Source organism: Amblyomma maculatum, chromosome 1, assembly GCF_055883805.1.
Source record: "Amblyomma maculatum isolate TAMU_Amacu chromosome 1, ASM5588380v1, whole genome shotgun sequence".
NCBI lineage: Eukaryota > Metazoa > Arthropoda > Arachnida > Ixodida > Ixodidae > Amblyomma > Amblyomma maculatum.
The window spans coordinates 116,952,625-116,970,545 of record NC_139344.1 but is presented as its reverse complement, the minus strand read 5'-3'; the positions used below and the strand labels follow the sequence as shown (position 1 = coordinate 116,970,545).

General features: G+C 41.7%; 1 protein-coding gene across 1 annotated transcript in view; it reads right to left on the bottom strand.

Moving 5' to 3' along the window:
• Atf6 (bZIP_ATF6 domain-containing protein ATf6) overlaps window positions 1-17,921 on the bottom strand; it is an 80,430-nt gene that overhangs the window by 23,748 nt on the left and 38,761 nt on the right. The window contains 2 exon segments of the mRNA XM_084588856.1: window positions 6,215-6,306; window positions 8,569-8,676. Of these exon segments, the coding sequence (XP_084444982.1) occupies window positions 6,215-6,306; window positions 8,569-8,676 (200 nt within the window).

Here is a 17,921-nt window from a genome sequence, read left to right as displayed (position 1 = left end):
ATTTCAAGAATCATGTGAGGTTATTTTTTTTAAGTGCCTCGACACTGCTGCAGAGCACACAAGCATTTTGTATTTTTGTACTGTGCTTTCACTGAAAAGTGACTGCCATGAGAAAGATCTGATACTGCAGATTTGGGCTTGGCAGCTGACCACAACTACTGAGACACAATACCAGGTGCTGAAAATAAAGACAATGTGCAGTGGCGATATAATTGACCAGGCAAGAGCAGTGCTTTATGTGCTGTGCCAGAAGGCTTGCCCACCCAATCATCTGTCTCTGTGGCCAGCATGACGACACCAGAAAAATAAAATGAAAACCCCTAGAGGGGAAGAGGCAGCTTCAACATAACACGCTTTCGGAAGATCAGTGTCCCACAGCCACACAGTACATTTTCCTCTGCTAGTTTTCGTGCAGTTCTTTTTGTAGGAAGCAACTTCCCTCAATGTAGAAGTTAGTGACAAGATACAACTGACTGCTTTATTTTAGATAGGCAAGTAGATGAGAAGGGCATGGACTGAACACCACAGTCAAGAATGGCCTGCTTTACAAGCTATAGGTGTGAATTCAATTGTCTAAATTTGAAAGACCCAAAACCTCACTTTTTATGCAGCAATTCTCCTTGAATACTGACAAATGGCCACAGGTACCCAATAACTTGAAACTGGGCAGCATACTTTCTTGTTTTGACCAAAAAACATTCAAACATCCACTGGCAAAAAAATTACAATATAGGTTAAAACTGAAAAAATGCAGGTTTTTGGTATGTTCATGCTAGCCTACGACACATTCTCAACAGAAAAATTCCTATTTCTTCCTTCCCCTGAGAGTACAGAAACAAGCCAGCAGGCACAAAAAGTTCAAGGGTGAGAGGGGGTGGGGGAAAGCTAAGCTCTAGGCTCTGCAACGTTGGCTGCCAAATTATGCCCGCTAGCATTTCTGTTGCTGTATACAGGAATGGATATTTGTGCAACTCTTCAAGTCAGCTTCTCCCCAAGGCTTGTTTTCCAACCATAATAACAGTTTGTTCCCAGATGACACTTCCGCATTCTATGTGGAAGTAGTAGTAGAAGACCTACTAGGAGAGCTGCTGGATGAAGTAATCTTGAATTCCAATGGCAGATCCAGATCAAATTTTTCTGCTCTATCTAGGACAGTCATATTCTAATGGCAGAATGGAATCAGGTGTGGATATCGGATCACTCCGTGCAGCAGCGAATCTCGTAAACAGTTCCGCATCTTAGCCGACGTCAGAACAGTGTTCCCAAGTGTTCTTTACGTTATTTGCATTATACCGAATGAGCCTCTGAATTATTGCAAGGAAGAAAAACTTTCATTCATTTCTTTCAAAATGCCGTCGCGTTGCACTCAGAGTAGGCAGTTTTTCAAACTGAACCTCTGCCGCTTCAAAAACGTATTAGTTTCAATCCAAAATTTAATAATGCTTTACCACAAATGCAAACATTCATGCAGTTAGGTATGCTCGTTTTGACAACAGCTGCAAAAATGTGCTCGCAACAGAGTGAAGGGAACCGAAGGAGACCATTGCAGAAGGCTGAGCCATGAGAACTAGTTCAGCACGTTGATTGGCTTACATCCACCAGGGGGCATGCTCTTACGGGAACAAACGCATTCCAATAGCAAATGTGGAGAAAGGGGTCTACATCGGAGCGATGCACTCCATTTGTGATCCGACCAAGCACTCGCAATCTGCCATTGGAATTCAACATAAGTCCCCATAAACAGATCTGCAGACTCGTAGTGTGGGAAGAGTGCAAAAAGAAGCTCAAGTCTAGGTTCCGCACTTATCACCAGTACACTGTGACCGCTGTTGTCAACCCTCGTTTGTTTTGGAAACTGCATGCATGCCCAGTACTAGCCCAGGTGCCTTTGGACATTTTAGGTTTTCCTGTGTTAAGCGCTAATGCTGAGTAAGCATTCTTAAAACTGCATGTTGTCAACATAAAGGAGCACACTGACATGGCTGATTACAGTCTGTCTAAATGCTTGTACCTTTTACAACCAACTGTAGATAACATTACTTCATCAATAAAATTTGCGCCTTTTTGGTTCTATAATCTTGTGTGTTTTGAGAACTTTTTTCACTGATAATTGCAGTGTTTTACAGTTTGCACTGCGCAACTAGCCAAACACCAATTTAAAAACATTACACAAATGCCAAAAAACATCTGTAGAAAAGCTTTAAGCTAGATTAACCCTGTCACTTGTCAAGGAAGTGCCATCATCAAATATATATATACAGGCTTTAAATAATACAGGTTCTACTTATTCAAGACTCACCCTAATGCCACAAACTACATTGCTAGGCTGCAGTCAATGGTGCAGAAGATATGTAGGGTGTGAACTCTCTTGACACGCACAGAGAGTGAAAACACTAATCATAAAAGTGAAAAACAAAACAATATGCTACACCAGCCTAAGCCTCCTTTGGTCATTTACACCCCCTACACCTAATAGGCCCCTGCTTGATCTGGAAAACAAAATTACAAAAAGTGTAATTCATGCTCATGCACACTGAAAGCTGAACATTTTAGATTCAGAGTGACACTTCAGAGTGTAAGTAATAAACAAGCTTCATGCGAGTACAAACTACATCCTTATGAAAGAAACCTATGATGTATCAATGGTACCACAACCTGTAAATGAAACTACTCTGACCAAATAAAAGGTTTCTTTTATCAATTAAATTAGCTGCTAGTACGGAGTTAAATTCCAGTCATAGTAACCTAAGCATGCAATCATATAAGCTGAAAGTGGGGCATGACCCTGCATTGAGCACACAGAGCACTTGCTAAGCTTCTCATGAAGATAACACCACAAACCACCAAGCAAGACATCCAAAATGACAGTTATAATTTAGAGTTCCCAAACGTTTCAGCAGAACTCAAGACACGAGTTCTAGAAGAAAGCCAATCTTCAGAGTTCAGCTCTCGAAACACAAATGGAATACTACTGGCATTATAGCAGCCATGAGAACATTAAAGGCCAAGAAACACAACCACACATGAAACTCGAAAGACGAAGCCAGCAGCGTGGATGCTGGAAAGGGCGCTTACGTGGATATTGCATTCCAGCATCAGTGGATGAGAATAGAACATTCAGCGGCACATATCATAAGCATCAGTCTAATTTCTGCAAAGATGTTCTCCACCAGCAGATTAGCTAAGCCCTGCTTCAACTATTCCATTCATGTTTATTTTTATAGGGTGTAACACCTCGAAGCGACTCAGGCTATGAAGGATGGTATATAGTGCAAGGATCCAGATAATTTCAACGGATAAAAACTGCCTGGGGTTCTCATCACACCAGACAGAGCTGCCTTGCGTTTCGCCTGCAACTAAATGGGGCCACCGAAAGGCCTACAAATACACATTACAGCTAAACAAAATGAATTTGCTATGCATTTTGCAATTTCATTTCCACACAAAAGAAATAACTGAATGTTGGTGAAACCAGTTTCATACTCAGTCGAGTTCTGCAGAGACCACCCATTATAATAATAATCGGTTAACAGTTAACATGTTTCTGGTCCACCAACACAGATTTAAAGGATTGTGACCAGTTATAATGGTGTAACTACAGTCGCCGACCGATTTTTCGAACCCTCAAGGGGTAAAAAAAGCGTCCCGAAAACCAGGCGGTCTGAAAAAACAAATTCACACTAAAAACACTTTACTTACCAAGCAGCTTGAAAAACTAACATTCACAGCTTTCACTCCATCACTAGGTTCAAGCAATGCTTAAACCCCTCCAATTTCTTTTTTTTTAAACTAATGCGCACACCAGACGATTTCACTGCTCCCACGAAGACAGCAACTGTAGCTTTTCTTTCTTTTTTTTTTTTTCACGGCACTCTGTCCAAACTGATTTGCCAGTGTCCACCGCCTCTTTGAACATCTCGCCACTTCTACCATTGTAACATTAAGGTGGTGGTGAAAACGTTTATTAACTCTTGAGCCTTAATGTCTGTATTGATGGGCTGTCTTGATTAACTCTTACCATTATTATTGTACCATTAATCTACCATTAACTGAGGGACACGAGGCATGTTGTGAGCACTCGATTACTTGCGAGAGCTTATCTTTTACTATTCAAAGTCCATCAATTAATTTGCTTCCCGAATGCAGTTCGCGGCACGAAAAACACTTCGTGAAAATATTTTTGAGCTTGCTCAAGAAGCTCTACAGCTGAGCTGACGAGTAGAGCAACCAGTCTGTCTCTGAAGGTTGTACCGAGCAAGCTGAAAGTTTTCTCCAGGCGACGCCATGGTTGGCAGACTTGTTTGTATACGTACAAGCTCCGCAATACATTTTCATTGGACTCTTTTTAGCAGCATATCCAGAATCTAAAATATCAGCCTAGAATCACTTCAGCTATATGCTGAGTGTGATCAACAGATGCCAGTGCAGTAACTGGCTGATCCTCCGTGTTTACACTCGTGTCTGCTTTTGTGCTTCCTGTGACAGCATGTCTGCAATGAGGCTAGCTGGTCCTGCTTGCACTTTCCTTGGCTTATTGTTACCACAAGGCCACAGAATGAAAGACAACTCAAAAACTAGGTTGTTGCCATGGTGATTGTCGGATAACAAGAAATACGTTTTTTAAGGGGTCCTGACTGGTTTTGGAGGCCATGAATTTATATCCATTAGGGAGGATATATATCTGCTCTCATTATTTTCCGAAAGCCGCATCTTTAACATTGACTGCCTTTAAGTACGTATAGCCTGTACGGCAGCCTGGTGAAATGGTTTTTTCATCGGTGCAGCATTTTCGCAGTAGAAGCCACAGTTTGTTGGGTCACATCGCCCACCGCAAAACAAAGTCTTCACAATGCTGAGAATACACACACAGAAATTAATATCGCACAGCAAAGGGGCGAAGGCACGCAAAGGCAAACTGCAGCAAGATACAGCCTCTCCAATACGCACTGATACATTAAAGGTGGCGGTGGCGACCCCTCGCGAAGGCACACAGAACTATAATCTGTTGACATCACAATGTATGGCGCTGGCTGAGGAGTGAGCCCATTACCCAATTCTAGCCCACTTTACCTACATCTCATCAGGTCAAGATCATGTTTTGATATTTTTTCTCGTATATTTTACATTGGTTTATAAGGACGGAAAGGTGCAGAATCTGCCAGGCTTCCGCTTCCTTTGTAAATTGGTTTATAAAAAGGAAAGGCGCAGTGGCTGCAATGTCACTTGGAGGTGAAAACCTCAGTGACGCTGACGGCTCAAAAAACTGGCGTGGTGAAGCTTTCACTTCAAAAAGTAACGCTGTCTCACAAGCTACAGCAACAGTTTGGAGTTGAAAAGAAAAACTGTCTCGGAAATAATGTTTAGTTGGGACACCCGGCATATTGCAAAAAAAAGTGAAACCAGGTCTGTTGTCAGCTGGCAGCATTTGATGGAGGTAGGGTGGCGAAGGAGGTGCGCCCCACAGAGAACAGGGCTAGTCAGCGCGAGCATGCTTCTATAACATCACTATATATCATGGCTTCCGTGAAGCTGTGAGCATGGCCAGACTAGCGCTGCGCAGCGGCGCACGCCACCGCTCAAGTCTGGCCGCGCCTCGAGTGAGAGAGTCAGCAGCGCATGTCACCGCAGTGCCGCTGCACGCTATCGAGATTATAGCAGGTATGTGGACGCATGCAACGCAGGTTCGAGGTTGCAGAATAACAAAATGGCAGCGATGTTGTGGCAATTTTTCATAACTTTTGACCTGCGATCGAGAAAAATAGACCAGAGAAACGAAGCGAGAAAGGTTTCAAACGTTCAAAATTTCGGTCGGTGTTACGTTAACTCTACGAAGCATGTGGCAGTGCCATGGCAGAGTTCGAATAATCAGGCAGGCTCGGAAAATCAGGCGTCCGAAAAATCTCAGTAACTACATTTAAGAGGACTATCAATTCACCTATTAAATATTTCACTTACCTATCAGAGTAATATAGTTTGGCACCATGCAATAATAGCTAATAGCCTCATTAGTTTGGCTTAAGTTTTTCACAACTGGTGAACAAATACAAATTTAAAATGTACAACTTCTGCTGTGGTCTTTCCAATTTTTCGAGCTCAATGATATAGAATTCATTCACACATGACATGGTTACATAAGTGGCACAAATCATGCAAACATGGCAGTGCCTGCATAGTGCCCCAGCAGTCAAGTGAAGACAATACACAGAATGCTTACCCAAAAGGAGCAATGTTCACAGTCAGCATAAACATAATAGCCATAACTGCTGTGGTCTTCCCGATTTTAGGGGACACCATCTTTCTTTTTACCTGAAAATAATATCATTGAATTTATACTCAGCACACATTGAATTTATACTCAGCATACCCAGTAGTTTGTTTTTTTCCCCTTCTAGAACCAAAAATATTATTTGACTCAGTTCCACAAGTTCGCCGTAAACAGCCTTAAAATGATTCGGCTGCTTATTCACTGTACAGATTCGGCCAAAATATCACCGAGCATGCTTAGACATTTGACATTTTTTCCTATGTTCTGTAAAGGACATGTAACAGTTTCTTGGATCCATATGGGGGTACGCCAGAGGCATGTGCTAACATATGCATAACGTTCCCGTCTACTCGCTTGTCCTATGTTTGTTGCGCTGTGTATTTTAAAAAAATGATGCACCAACTAGCTCAACTTACAGTTCTTTTGCTATGCATAAAGTATTTCTCAATTTTCGCTGCTTAAGCTGCAACAAGAGTGACTGCCAAAGTGTACCTCATAATATTATGGCCATCACTACATCTTTCAGAAACAAGCTTTTAAATCTTCAAGAATGGAAACAGTAGACTAGGCGACAGCTGTGTTAGGAGGCACATTTGAGTAAACAACTGGGCTGTGCAGAACACAAGTATTTATGTGACCATATCACCACTATAATTAGAGTCAAGCTTGACTTGCCTATGAAGGAGTCCTAGACTGAGAGGACTTCTGTCGAATAGAAGTGTAAATTACTGCCGAAAAGTGACCAGCAATCTCTCTTAGAAACAGTTAGGCAAAAACCATTAAGGCAGTAGAATCTTGACAAGATTCAGGTTAATGCGACATACTAAAATTCCCTGGCCAGGGTGCATTATATACGAAGTGCAGGAATGTGATTTTGCCGCAGATATTCACACACACCACTGCAGATGATGCGAACATGCAAGCTGCAACTGCACCATCAAAACATGCCTGCACATTGCAGATGTTGGGATCGCCAACTGTATGGCACACACCATGAGCAACGAGCAGCAATGTGTGGCCCCCCTATTGGTGGAGTCGAGAGTTAGCAGCAGCGTGCAGCCATAAAAATATCCCATCAGCTGAAAATAGATCTACATAAATGCACTTCCTGTGCTTATGCAGATCTATTTCCTTATTCTTATCCTTATCCTTATCATCTATGCAGATTTCAGATGATTAGGATTGTTTCTGATCACCCTTTGAGACTCATATCATTGAGGTACTACTGTATGTAACACCAGTAGAGCTGATATAGGTCCCATTTAGTTTCTTTCTTGAGCTCTTCAAACTTACTGCCAGTGCAAGCATGAACTTCCTCAACAACAAGCAGACTCTTATGAAAAGAAGCACAATGGCCGATTTTAAGGCAAATGCCTAAGCTCATGGAGACATTTGTGTCCGTCCGCTGGATGTGTCGCATGAGTGTACCCGCCGCATGAAAGTACAGAAAAGTCTGCCTCCACCAGGAATCAAAACTTTATCCCTCCAATTCCCAGCCGAGCATGCTAACCACTACTCCATGCTCGACTTTCTCCTTTGTGTCATGAGGGTGTAGTAGCGATAAGGACGACAATGAAGTTAGTGATAATGACAATAACGATAGTAGCAACAATAATGACATCGAGGTTAGTAAATAGCAGCACTATAGTGATATAATGTAGGGATAAAAATGACACAGCAAAAAGAGTCCTGTAAAGTAGCTTACGCCATTTCCACTCTTCGGCAGACTTAGATGTAGTCTTGTAATTTTTTTTACAAATGCTTTGTACTCTGGCAACACTTCAGTCATGCCCATGATCATTTCCAGTTTTAGTTACAGCAACAGTCTACCAACTTTTATCTATAAATTTTTCAGCAGCAATCAAAAGCTCCGTTCCAAAATAAATATTCAGCTGTGCTATTCAGAAACATAATACAACAGTTTAAAACCTGATCTTTTTTCATACGGTAGTCTCGCTTTCTCACTGCATCTGAAAACCTCCCGACATCAGGGACACAAAATGAAGTCTGCACGGTGATGCAATGACAGGAGCATCACCTTGGGGGCATATGGTGGCAATAATGAGGATGACATTAACTCAGCTACATAAATTTTATTGAAAGAGTAGTTGATTAAGATGATTTTTAAAAATACCGCAGTTACTCATTCTAGGCAACCCCTTTGTTTCTCGAGTGCGGTGCCCAAAGTGAGTGAGGGGGAGAAGGGATGCTAGATTCAAAAAATATGAAATGAGCCAATACTTTGTGTTTAAAAAAAGCCAATCCCAAAACAATCATCGACAATTTTAAAAGCAGACACTTACGTCAGCATCCAGCTGAGCTATCCTTCGACGAAGTTCAGCATTCTCTTCTTTCAACCTGCAATTCTCAGCAGTAAGATCCCGTACATCAGCCTCCAACTTCTGAAGATACTGCAAATCAACAGTTAGAGAAATATGACAAAAAAGAACCTCAAATACGGAGCTAGCTCTACAAAAAAAAAAAAAAAAAAAAAAAAAAAAAGATGTGGCTCAGCCATGATTTTTATTGCATCGGCATTAAACCGTCATTGGAGGAAAAACCTGGCAGATATGGCACTGTCTTGTAAAATTAGCTGATTGAGCTGATTGGCAGATGGGGTACTTGACGTCATGTGACCATGTGGTATAGCCTAGTGATGATTGGTGGATAAGATGTGACCATATGACATAGCTGAGTGCGGTAGTGGGATGAAAGCTGATGAAGACAATTATTCCCCATAACTCTGTGCATGTCACAAAATTAATTCAACTGTTTGACGGAGTGTGTGATATCATTATGCCACATGACATGCCCGAGCATAATGGTATATGCTCTACAATGGCTGGCAGCTGGGCTCAATTTTTTGCAGACGCGTCTAGAGTGGGGAGTGGGCACGGAGACAGCACAGCAATGCGGATAGCTAATGGCTAACATTACTTCACTATGTATATTTTCACACCCCTGGCCTCTGCTGGGTGCGCTAACAATAAGAGCAACGTTTTCTATGCACTTTGTCACCAGCCTTGGATTCATCACGGAACGTGCCACAGCGCGGAACAAGATGGTGTAATCAGCAACGAAGCATATTTCAAGATACCGCCAAACGCCTTCACACCACTGTCTACAGTGACATCATTAGTACCAGCCGATATAAACCGGGCTTCAGTGGGCATGGAGACAGCAGAGCGATGCGGATGGCTAATGTCTACCGTTAATTCCTTGTGCAGGTTAGTTGGTTGGTTTTGTAGGGTTTAACGTCCCAAAGCGACTCGGGCTATGAGAGACGCCGTAGTGGAGGACTCCGGAAATTTAGACCTCCTGGGGTTCTTTAACATGCGCTGACATCGCATAGCACACGTCCTTGGGAACAGTAGTCGAGAGCCGTAACCACTGCGCCACCCCGGCAAGGTCTTGTGCAGGTTAGTTGCTACCCATCTTAGTACAGCAAGAAAACTGGAGACCGTTGCCTGTTGCTGCTTCCATGTCAGGAAGTGCTCTTTTTCATGATCTCTGAGTGCATTAATGTCATTAGAAGGTTGCTGTTAATTGCAGGCGACACTGAACAAAATTCTGGCCTTGATACAAGGGCTAGTACACAAGCCATGGATCTAAACTAAACATTAAAGCTTCTTCGCGACTTAAACACTAAAACAGTCGCTGTTCAACTTCAAGCATCTGTCAGAAGTTGTCAACCTACTAACATGCCTGGAAGAAAAGGTGTCTTCTATCGACCCAATGCAAACAGATTTGCTAGCGGCACAAATGTGCACTGAAACCCTCCAGCAGGAATGCACTAGCTTACATGCGTGCCTAGATGACACCAAGATAGATTGAGGCGTAATGATCTGATCTTTTAAGACATACCTGAATGAACCCAAGAAGCACCAACTGATGTTGAGCAAAAATTGATCTCCTTGCTGTCTAAAATACCTATTTTTTCTTCCCTAAACTCTGCTGTCATTGATCGCGAGCATCGTTTTGGTCGAGCCACTGAGAATTCGTGCAGGCCAGTTATCGTTAAATTTGTTTCCTCCAAAACTGAAGATTTAATTCTGTCCAATAGGGCCATGCTAAAAAAATATTAAGATTTCAGTCAGAGAAGACTTCTGCCCCGCTACAAGGCTTGCCAGGAAAGCTCTCCTGGACTTTGCCAAAACCTCGCGGTCGATCATATCAGCATACAAGTAGCTACACATGAATGGCAAGTGTTACTTCTACGACCCTGCCTCTAAAACTTACTGAATCATCTGCAAGTAAGCCTCCATTCACTACAAAGCATGTCACTGATCGTACGCTATCATCCAGCAAGGCTACCGGTAACATCAACCAGCCCTCTGCCCCCTCACCTTAGTGGTCACAGAGGGGTCGTGGAACTTGTAATAAGCTGTCTGTTGTGTACACTAATATATGCAGTATCCTGAAGAAGCGCAAACAGATAAGCATTTTTCTTGATTCATATGCAGCCCACACAGTAGTACTAACAAAAACACGGCTTTCGAGTAAAATACAAGACCATGAAATTTTGGAATGTAACAAATGCTACAAATTTTACCGCAACAATAGAGATTACAGATCAGGTGGCAGAGCCTCGTGCTCAATCCCTGTGACAAGCAATCTAGAAACTGTATGGGTTTTATTAAGCATAGAAAGGTAGAAAGCTCATAATTGGTGCATTTTATCGACCACCGACGAGAGATCCAGATTTTGTAAATAATCTCCACGACATAGTTAATCTTATTCATGTACGGTTTCCTGATTATATTTTTCTACTAGGTGGTTTTAAATAGCCAAATATTTCTTGGGAGGTTGACAGTCCCAGCCTACCGATTCAGAATCTATAGTCAGATACAGGTCAAGAAAAAAGCGGCATCCAGCTATCATAGGACCCCGCTCCAACCAATAGTTGCTGAGCTTATAGGGAACCTGCGCTGCCCAGGGGGCGCGCTTAAAATCAGACACCCAGCGCCGACTGGTTTCAAAATGAGCAAGCGCATAGTAGGACGGAGCAAGCCACTCGCCATACCATGGCTGCACCCATCGGCAGATTCTGAGCTTTCCATTTCGTGCATAATGCTTTTATGCACGAAAGAAGTTGGAGCTTCCTTTTTGATTGCTTAAAAGAGCAACCTGACCTCCTCAGCTGCATGCAAACTTGGCTACCAGCCACGCCGCTGCTGCATTATGGAAGCTATAACGTCGCTATGCGTAGTTCAAACGGTTGTCGTGAGTTCAGTATTTCCTTTTTTTTTTCTTGCTATGGGGTGCTTGCAAAGTACAGCGTCTCTGCACGGTGAATTATGGGCACACTTTCTAGCAAGTAAGATTCCCCTGCAATGAAGCATCGCTAGTGGAGGGTAAATATATCACAGCAAAATGAAGCAACCTCCCTGCTATATTAACATTCAGTAGGATTTGGCAATACTGCGCGCGCTAAGCGCCTTGAACGCGTGCAGTGCTTACCTACAGCCCATTTGAGGAACAGTAATGATTCAACTAGGTTCATGATGAGAAAATTTGCTGACTAACATGGTGCCTCGTGTGTCGCGAAATATAATGCACTGTTTTTAGGGCGATGCCGTTAAAAGCATCTGTAGAGAAACAAAAGCCTGTAGTCTCGTTTCGGCACTTACTTGGCTATTTACGACAGCGAAAAACAAGCAGCTGATGGGTTTATATGTCTTTTGTTTATTCTTCGAAGCGAATAACACAGAGATCCACTGTGAAGCATGCATGTAAAATGCTCACCCTGCTAGTACTGTAAAAAGTGAAGTGGCTGAAATTGTCCTGTTGATAAATGTTGGGTGGAAATTATCGGTGCCCTACAATGTGAAATCGTGGGGGAGAGTTGTCAAATTAAATATCCTTGGTCTAAATCCGCACTCTGTAGCTTAAGAGCCAAGAATCAACTGCATCGAATGATGAGATTAGTATCTGTGATGGTTAATACAAAACAAATCAGTGCGAACTTAAAACAACAAAGTTGCTAAGCTTTGTTCCTTGCACAGAATGAAAATTGCAGCAGGCACCATTTAACGGTGTGCTTAAGAGCCAAGAATCAACTGCATCGAATGATGAGATTAGTATCTGTGATGGTTAATACAAAACAAATCAGTGCGAACTTAAAACAACAAAGTTGCTAAGCTTTGTTCCTTGCACAGAATGAAAATTGCAGCAGGCACCATTTAACGGTGTGATGTATGTGGTTTTACGTTGACGTATCCCCCACACCCTTCCACCCGCCCCGTGCACAGACTGCGATTAGAGATCGGTGTATCTATACTATTTAGTGCCCAAATAAAAGACTGAAGCAATCATGGACAGTTAGCAGCATGCGTGCCTTACAACAATCATTCAACGGTATTTACAATAGGTAAGTTCTGGTTTGAACATGAAGAATATATACCTATTAGTTTGTACTTGTGCTAAAACAAATATTGCACAAATGTTTTCAGCTGTAATTCAGCCACCAAACTAAGACATCCAACTTAAAAACAACAAATCTTTTACTCGAAGAAAACAACGAACGAATTAATTCTCTTACTATGGAGATTTTTTCAATCACAGCTCACTTACTGACCCCCTTCAAAATTAGTTGAACGGTCACTACGTGAGTTGCGATAGCTTAATGCAGAAAACGTTTGAAATCATGCTGGTTAGGGCATTACTCCACTCTTTGCAAAAATACTGCATATTCGGATAGGTTGTTAACTCTCTCGGTTTGTCATCTAGATGATCGCAATATGCACATCAAGATGACACGTTCACCCTTTGTTGTCCGACTTGTCGTCCATCTTGCAATGGCCCCCACTCGCGTCCAGTTCTAAAAGGCGCCCTTCACGACACGTTCTCTTCAGGTTGCGCAAATGATAAAAACGAATAAACAGAACTTTACGTGTACGGTACGGCAGGCGAAGCCACGTTATGAAGTGCAATGTGCAGCACTCAAACCACAAGCTCAACAATCCGACCTACTTATCCCGTCTCCCGAATCCAGCTGAGTTCTACCGCCACTGTGTTTTGTACAGCTGCGGTGGAATGGAGTACATAGCAATCTTTTTTATCATAACCGAGCACTTCTAAGCGCAGCAGCATGCCTTTAGTTTTGTGATAAATTAGACGTTCTTCAGAGCCTCCAGCCGCGGCAGTCTCCCCCGTCCTACCAAGATAGTGGCGCGACGGCTCCTAGGCGGGGCTGGCGGTACAAGAAAAACTCCAGCGCAGGTTCCCTATACTATGACGTCATGGCCGACCGCCTTGCACCTATGAGTAGTACTTGGAACGTGGTTTCTTCGACTGAGTCCATGCTGGCAAATAATTCGAGAGTTTCAACAAAATTACATACCTTTACTCAATTCGATCGATAGTCGTTTGCTCATCAAAGTACAATAGGTAAAACGACCAATTTTAATGGTAAATTTCAGCACTGTCGAGTTTTCATGAAACCGCTTCATTATTCTGTGATTCACTGCATCTCTTTTCCAACATGGAGCCCTACGAGGTGACACTGCTGGCGACACCGACGAACGGACGTGACAACCAGAGGCGGCCATTTTGGTAAAAGTCCGCGAGAACATGAGCGCAGAAGAACACGTTCTTGTTAGTTTTTTCTTTTCCCGTGTGTCCTGCGACGTCACACATTTGAAGCGGTGCCACTGGCTGGAGGGGGGGGTGCTTTGATGGCTGTTTGCCGCTTTTTTTCTTGACCTGTATCCGACTCAACTTTCCATTTCTCTCAACTGATCACACAACCTACAAAATGTACTAGTTATTTTGGAAACATACTTGACCTTATCTTAACGTGTCCTCAATCAGTTTTAGATATAAGTATTATTCCTGGCTTTAGCGGCCATTCACTATTTGAATTTACACTAGGTTTTTCAGTCCCAAATGTTCGCAAAAAAGTAAAGATCCTCAGAAATTATGACTGGGGAAATCACGAACCAATTAACTATGAACTATGTTTATTTTGTGATGTGTTTCTGCACAATTTTGAGAATTGCAGTCTGCAGGTAAACTGGCACACATTCAAAAACAAAGCAGCCGAACTTGTTAAAAAATACACTTCCATATGGGTAATTAAAACAGCTAAGCCACCATGCTTTAACAAAGCCCTTGCAAGACTTGCCAATTAAAAGGAGCCTTTGTACTGAATAGCTAAAATGCCTAACTTGTCAGAAAGTTGGCATGCCTATCGCCTCGCAAATATTACTTATGCTCGGGCCTTATGTGAATAAAAACGCTTATTCTTCAAACACACCCTCCCCAATCTGCTATGCTCTAATCCTAGACAATTCTCGCGAACTGTAAAAGGCCCTGACAGTGATGGTGTGATTATAAACTCTAGCGATGAAGTGCCGTTGGCTGATGAACAGTGTGCCTTTGTATTCAATGATTTTCTTCGTAGAGTCATTCTCTAGTCATGCAGACGTCCCAAAGCCCTATTTTTGCGCTTATCTGTCTTCACCAATGCCTCCTGTTACTATCAATCCATCTGGTGTGGAAAACTTATTGATAACTTTAAATTTTCTACTGCCTCCAGTCCTGATGGGATCAACTCAAAATTTCTTAAAAACACTAAATGCTTCTCTTCCATTATTTTAACAAAACGTTTCGAGCAGTCCTTATCCATGGGTGTGGCGCCTGACAACTGGAGCTGGCCAAGGTGGTTCCCATACATAAAAAAGTGACAAACATGTTAACAACTATCGCCCAATTTCATTAACCAGCATCACTTGCAAAATTCTTGAACATATTATATTGTTCCAAATTGCTCCCTCCCTCAATTACCATTCGTTCTTCCACAGTTTCAAACATGGCTTCAGAAAGCACTACTCATGTGAAACGCAGCTGGCATCATTCACCCATTTTCTTCACAGTGTCACAGACTGAGGTGGTAATGTCGACAGGATTTTTTTAGATTTCTCAAGGCTTTTGACAAGGTATCTCACAGTGTACTGCACTACAAATTAAATAAACTAAACCGAAATCCTAATGTTATTTAATGGTTGAGAAGTTTTCTTACTAATCGTTACCAATATGTAATGGTTAACAAAAACTACTCAAATCGCATCCCTGTTCATTCTGGTGTGCCACAAGGCTCCGTTCTCACTCTTTTACTATTTCTAATCTATATAAATGACTTACCCAACAGACTTCAATCCCACATTAGCCTTTTTGCAGACAACTGTGTAATTTATTGCGAAATTACCAATTCTGAAGATAAAGAAATCTTTCAATCGGACCTTAACTCAATAACTGCATAGTGTCAAGACTGGTTAATGAATCTTAACTCTGAAAAATGTAAAGTAATGCATGTGTGTCATGTACTAATTCTCAGCTCTCATCTTATTACCTACAGGATTCCCCGCTGGATCAGGTAACAGCCTACAAATATTTGGGTATCTATCTCCTCTAACCTATCATGGGAACAGCACGTCAACTACATAACAATGCTAATAGCTTGTTAGGCTATTTGAAACATAATTTTCCAAACATTCCTTCATCCCTTAAACTTCAACTTTACAAAACATTTATCCATCCAAAACTTGAATATGCAGCCTCTGTATGGGATCCCGGCCTTGATTTTCTAATAACCCCAGTCAAAGCCATTCAGGATCAATCTGTTCGTTACATACTCAGTAATTACAGTCAAACCACCAGCACAATTAATAATAAAAACACCTTACACTTCCCTGCTCTCTCACTAAGATGTCAGACACTCCAGCTATGTCTGCTACATAAAATATACCATCATAGTACACTTCACGGTCATTTCCTTCAGTGTCACTCTTGCATATCCCCTCGTATGAACCAGTCATAAAATTGGATCCTCAACATATTGAACAAACACTTTCTACAGTTCATTCCTCCCATGTTCAATTAACGATTGAAACCACCTTCCTGTGGTGCTAGTACTTATAACCAATATAAAACTGTTCAAAAATGCTCTTACTGCACATTATGATGTTCCCCATTGATTCATTTTTCACTGTTTATTATTTTTCGATTTGTACCCTTACATATTTTCCTGTGCTTCTCTCTTACTCATCAAATTTTGCCTTATATACCACTCCCCTCTGTAATGCCTGACCCGAGCCCTGAGGGTATCACAAATAAATAAGTAAATAAATAAACAGTTATGCATATCAGTATGGACTGGAACTAGAATCAACAGTGCATGTGTCCACTGTAGTGAAACATTTCTGCAAGGTGAGCGAACAACTATGAAAGTGTGTCGCTAGAGCAGTGATGAGGTTCTTTTAAGTTTCTTTAAAGCAGATTTTGGAGCACCCAAAAGTGCCTTTTGGTGCATACATGCCATATTTCCAATGTATAAGTTGCCGTTTCCTTCTAGATTTTTCGTATGCGAGCTTATGCGCAGCTAAATATGATGTGCCGCTGGGCACCATCCTCTGCTGTTCACAGTAACTACATTTAAATAAGAAATGAATGTGTGAAAGACAAAAAGAATATGGAGTTATTAGAGAATTTCTCACAGCACGATTCATTACCATGATCAGCTTCTGCAAGAACGCAGCTGCATCTGCCCTGTGCCAGGTTCATAAATAGCCTTGGCACCTTTTCTTTGGAGAGAAATGAGGTATGCAATGACATTTTTTTTTTTAGGCAATGCATAAGTATTAATTTTCAATTAGGTTAACGAGTTCCAGTGACAAATACTGCAACCTTTTACCCTCAACATTGTCAGAATGACATGCCTTTAGAGGAAAATGAAGAATGTAATTGGGTATGAGAACTTCGTGGCTATTAATCCATGTAATTAAAAGCAACAAAATGCAATGAGAAAGTTCATTAAAGCTGAAAAATAAATTACCTTCTTACACTTAATACTTCGTACAATAACTTTTGATCTAAAACCACCAGTTCAATTAAGACTACAATTTTGGAATTGGGAGAGAAAAACACATCTGTGTGCGAAGTTTCGCGAGGTTCTAGCCATAAATAAAAAAAGTTTAAGACCCTCATCCACCCCTTAGCCACTGATACACCATGGTGGAGCAAAATATTTATTTTATGATCATGAAAGCACTTTGAACACGAGACATAAACCAGCAGATGATGTGAAATTTATCGTAATCTTATTTTTGAAATTATAAACTGTATATATACAGCAAACTCTCATTAATTCGACTTTCAAGGATTTATGACATATGTTCAAATGAACCAAAAGTTCGCATTATCGATTGGGCATAAAAAAAAAACTACCAAAAACAGTTTGACTCACAGCAATTTTATCTAACACCTGTATGATGGTTGGCTGCATTTGAGATGAATCCCTAATGAGAACGATGACTGTGCCCAGTTTTGTCAAGTGCTTCATTTTACTGACTTTCGGGAACATCAAAAGAGCGCTCTAAAATTGTAAAGGCCTCCGCTACCCTTTCCACAGTGCAGCGCAGCAGCAGTGGTCCCTCTTCACAAAATAGCCCCATTGTGTTTTGAGGGTGTTTCACCACACAAACTACGCGGTGAAGTACACAATGCGGTGCAACTGCGCATGTCGAGCATGCAGCTTCAGCGTAGCAGGAGCAGCAAGTGGATGCATGAGAGAGATATATACGTAAACATTAGTACAGCGCGACACCATTTCAAAATAAAAAGTAAAAGAATCGTGACGCGCCAAGCAGCATTCGAA